The 3,471-nt window shown below is 52.3% G+C and overlaps 1 protein-coding gene across 1 annotated transcript in view; it reads right to left on the reverse strand.

The window, feature by feature from the left end:
- The window catches only part of POU4F1 (POU class 4 homeobox 1), a 6,196-nt gene extending 3,590 nt beyond the window's left edge, over positions 1 to 2,606 (reverse strand). The window contains exons 1-2 of the mRNA XM_063150339.1: positions 2,534 to 2,606; positions 1,902 to 1,983 (exon numbers count right to left, since the gene is read on the reverse strand). Of these exons, the coding sequence (XP_063006409.1) occupies positions 1,902 to 1,983; positions 2,534 to 2,606 (155 nt within the window). The remainder of the gene's footprint in view (positions 1 to 1,901; positions 1,984 to 2,533) is intronic.
- Between the last annotated feature and the right edge of the window lie 865 nt (positions 2,607 to 3,471).

Here is a 3,471-nt window from a genome sequence, read left to right on the forward strand (position 1 = left end):
TTCTTTTCTCTCTTTTCTCTCTTTTCTCTCTTTTCTCTCTTTCTCTCTCTCTCTTTCTCTCTCTCTTCCCTCTCCCTTCCTTCCTCTTTTTTCCCTCCCTGTTCTGTGGTTTATTCTTAGAATACTCTTGCCTTTGAATCAGCTGAGGAGTGACACTGTTGGTATTATGAGTGATTTGGGATTTCTGTCCCGTTTTCGAGTAGATTCTATTTTTTTTTTCTTGTAGCTGCTTATGGAGCCTGAGGCAAAACTACGGAAGGAGCCAATCTGCTACCGCGCCTGCGAGAGTAGCTCGAATCCTTAGCGAGCGGCCCAAGGTGAATCCTGTCTGTCCCTTGGGGCCCTCTGGAGCCGTCCCTCGGTGACCGATCAGATGCTGCCTTGCTTGTTTCCGCAGGGCTGCAGGCAAGCAGGCAGCGGGGAGAGGCAGCGAGGGGTTTGGATCAGGGATGTGACAGCCCGGGAGTGAGTGCATGGGAATTGTTCCTTTTCTCCTGAGCGCCTCTTATTTATGCGCATAAACACCGCCGAAAGGTCACGCAGGAAAGCACACAGGCGCGCACAACAGCGCACACCACAACCCCAAGTGAAGAAACATTTGTCTTCATAAGCCTTTCCCAAGCTCCCCAGCCAGTCCAGGAGGAAGGAGGGAACGTCTGCCAATTACTTGTGCGAGAGGGAGCCAGGTCTCCATCCATTACCGTGTCTCCTGGGGTAGCGAAATGCAACTTCATCTCTGAAGGGGGTGAACTTGAAACTGGGATTGGGCTCTCCTTATTTATCGAAATCATTGTATCAGAATCCACAAACAATACTTTATGTGTATTTATCGACTTTTTTTTTTTTTTTTTTTTTTTTTTTTTTTTTTTTTTTTTTTTTTTTTAAGCCATGAGTTTTTTCTAGCCACTTCTCAGCTAGCATCCATTGTAAAGGAAAACGCTCCTGGGAAAGGGATGGGGGAGTAAGGAAGTGGGAGACATCAGGGTTTTTGTCCAAAGCTGCTGAAAAGCGCCCAGCTCCAGGAGCAAGGCCCGAGCCGAGCAGGCTGCCCTGCCGTTCCCGACCATGGCGAGGTCCAGCCCAGAGCCGCGGTGCTCCTGGGCCGAGCTCGGCGGGGCAGGGGGGCGGATTACTGGGATCACGTCTCGGCCCGTGGAGGAACGCGAGGGATGCTGTTCCGTTTGGGATGCGTGGGTGCTTATCAGTGTGCCTCTGGCGAACCCCACTCTACAGGATGCTGTCAGAGCAAGTTTATCAGGTTTCCCGAAGGAAAAGGCTGAGTAAAGGGAAAACTGTGCGAGAAGGGAAAACCGTGCGAGAAGGGAAAACTGTGCGAGCGGTGGCACAGGCGGCCAGGGGAGGGTTTCCAGGCTAAGCGGTGACCTGCCCTCCTGCCCACGTACCACCGGGCACTCGCTTTGCGTCTGCGCCCGGGTCTTTAACTTCTGGGCTGGCAGGGGCAGCGAGGGCAGGCAGGGACTGCAGACAGCCAGGGCAGGGAACGGGTTCAGTTCCGAACCAGAGGAACGGGAACATGCTGTGGCTATGGCAGGCGCTGCTGGGCGAGACCTTCTCCTTGGATGGAGGACATCAGCCCCCACTAGCACTTTTCAAACGACCCCTTCTGTTCACTGGCTTATTTTTTAAGGCCAGAAAGGCAGAGAATTCAGCCTTTCTCCCACCTCCACCCCCAGCGCTAGCCGGAGGCTGAGGAGGTGAGGACCTGTAGGAGTCCCTAGGGTCCCACCTCCGAGGTGTCTTCTGACCCCTGGGATGGGGGCGGGCGCGCCGTCTCGGCAGCCTGCGATATGCATCCCACTGGATCCTCCTCGGGGGGAGACAGTCCCGCCCGGCTGGAGACACACCCCCTGCCAGGGGCTCCTCGCCCCATCACTGAGTCCGCCCGGGGGACGGCCGCCCGAGGGACGGGGCTGGCGGGCTCTCCCGACCCCGGGGAGGAGGCGGCGGCTGCTGCTGCTGCTCCTGGGGCGGCTGTGCTGCTGCTGCCCCGCCCGCTCCCCGCTGCTCCCCGGGGGCAGCTGCCTCCTTAGGGAGGTGCAGCCAAGTCTGATCTTTCAGGAGAGGGGAGAAGAAGGACAAGAGGGGTTTTTGTGGAGCACCGTTTGGAATGTCACTTATCAAGTCCCGGAGGAAAAACTTTTCTTCTCAGGACTTTTTTTTTTTTTTTTTTTTTTTTTCTTCTCAAGAGCTAACTTTAGGCTAACTTCTAAAACATCGCTAAAAATTGCCGCCTGACCGTGACTCCCGCTACCGAGGCGCTGCAGCAGCCGGTGCCGGCGCTGCCCTGCTGCTTGCTCGGCCGCACCGAGCGCAGGGGCTGCTGCCCGAGGGGGCTCCCCGGGCCCGCCGGGAGCCCGCACCCCTTGTCACCAGCCCCAGGTGACAGCTCCCCTGTCCCCGCCACACACTGCCAGCTCCCCGGGCAGACCGCTTGAGCCGGGCTCAGAATCGCGCCGGCCTGGTAATAGATTTTATTTTAATGTTCGCTGTTGTTTCTATTCCTCGTGGGTACGCCCAGCCTCATGAATACTGATGGCAATAAACTCGCAGGCTTTGAGGAGCGAGTTCATTGGCGACGCGACCATGCTGTAGCCTTACGTTTATGGCCCGAGATGCTCAATAAAGCAAGGGAGGCACATATATATACACATTTACTTGTCTCCCGTAGTTTTCTCCGGCTTCAAATGCAAGAAATAGGCAGAATTCCTTAATTGACTGAACTGCCTATCTCGAGAAAGCAATAAAGTAACCCCTTATTCCCACAGTGAAACGATTTATAAATTAATTACTGTAACCCATTGTATTTGATTTCTCTTTTTAGGATTCCCCAAAGATGAATATACTAATGCTTATGATATTAACTATTAACGTCTGATCATAGTTTGCTATATATCCCGACTTAAAAAAATTAGCTAATGTGGATCTCACCGCTCATTCTAAACCCTCTGGATATTTTAATTTCAGCAAATGTTAGCTTTACACTTTGCAGTCGCGGTATTTGTCCTACCCTGAGTGTCACTGGGAGCGCTGAGACAAAACCTACAGTAAATGTGTTATTTGGTGAAGTTCACAGAAAGTCAATATCCCATTTAAAGTAGAAGCTATTTTCCCTTTAAATGGTCAAAACTAACTTTCAGAAGAAAAAAACCAAAACGCACAACAAAACACAACCAACCCTTGGGTGAATGCACAAAAAGTATTTCCTTGTCCTAATGAGGACTTTCCTTACATCAGCAAAGACCTGCTAATTACTGATGTACAAGCCGCGATAATTGCTTTTGCAGCCAAAGTGTAGAATGTTGTCATATTAAAAATTGAAACGCTTGATGGTGATTTAAGTCCCAAGGTAGTTCACAACGTCCCCTTTCGGGAAAGGAAGGAGCCCGGAGCAGCTAGGGAGAGGTCCGGCGGAAAACACCACAGGTCCTGTTGGCAGCAAAGTTTCTCGCT

Source organism: Melospiza melodia, chromosome 2, assembly GCF_035770615.1.
Source record: "Melospiza melodia melodia isolate bMelMel2 chromosome 2, bMelMel2.pri, whole genome shotgun sequence".
Classification (NCBI taxonomy): Eukaryota; Metazoa; Chordata; class Aves; order Passeriformes; family Passerellidae; genus Melospiza; species Melospiza melodia.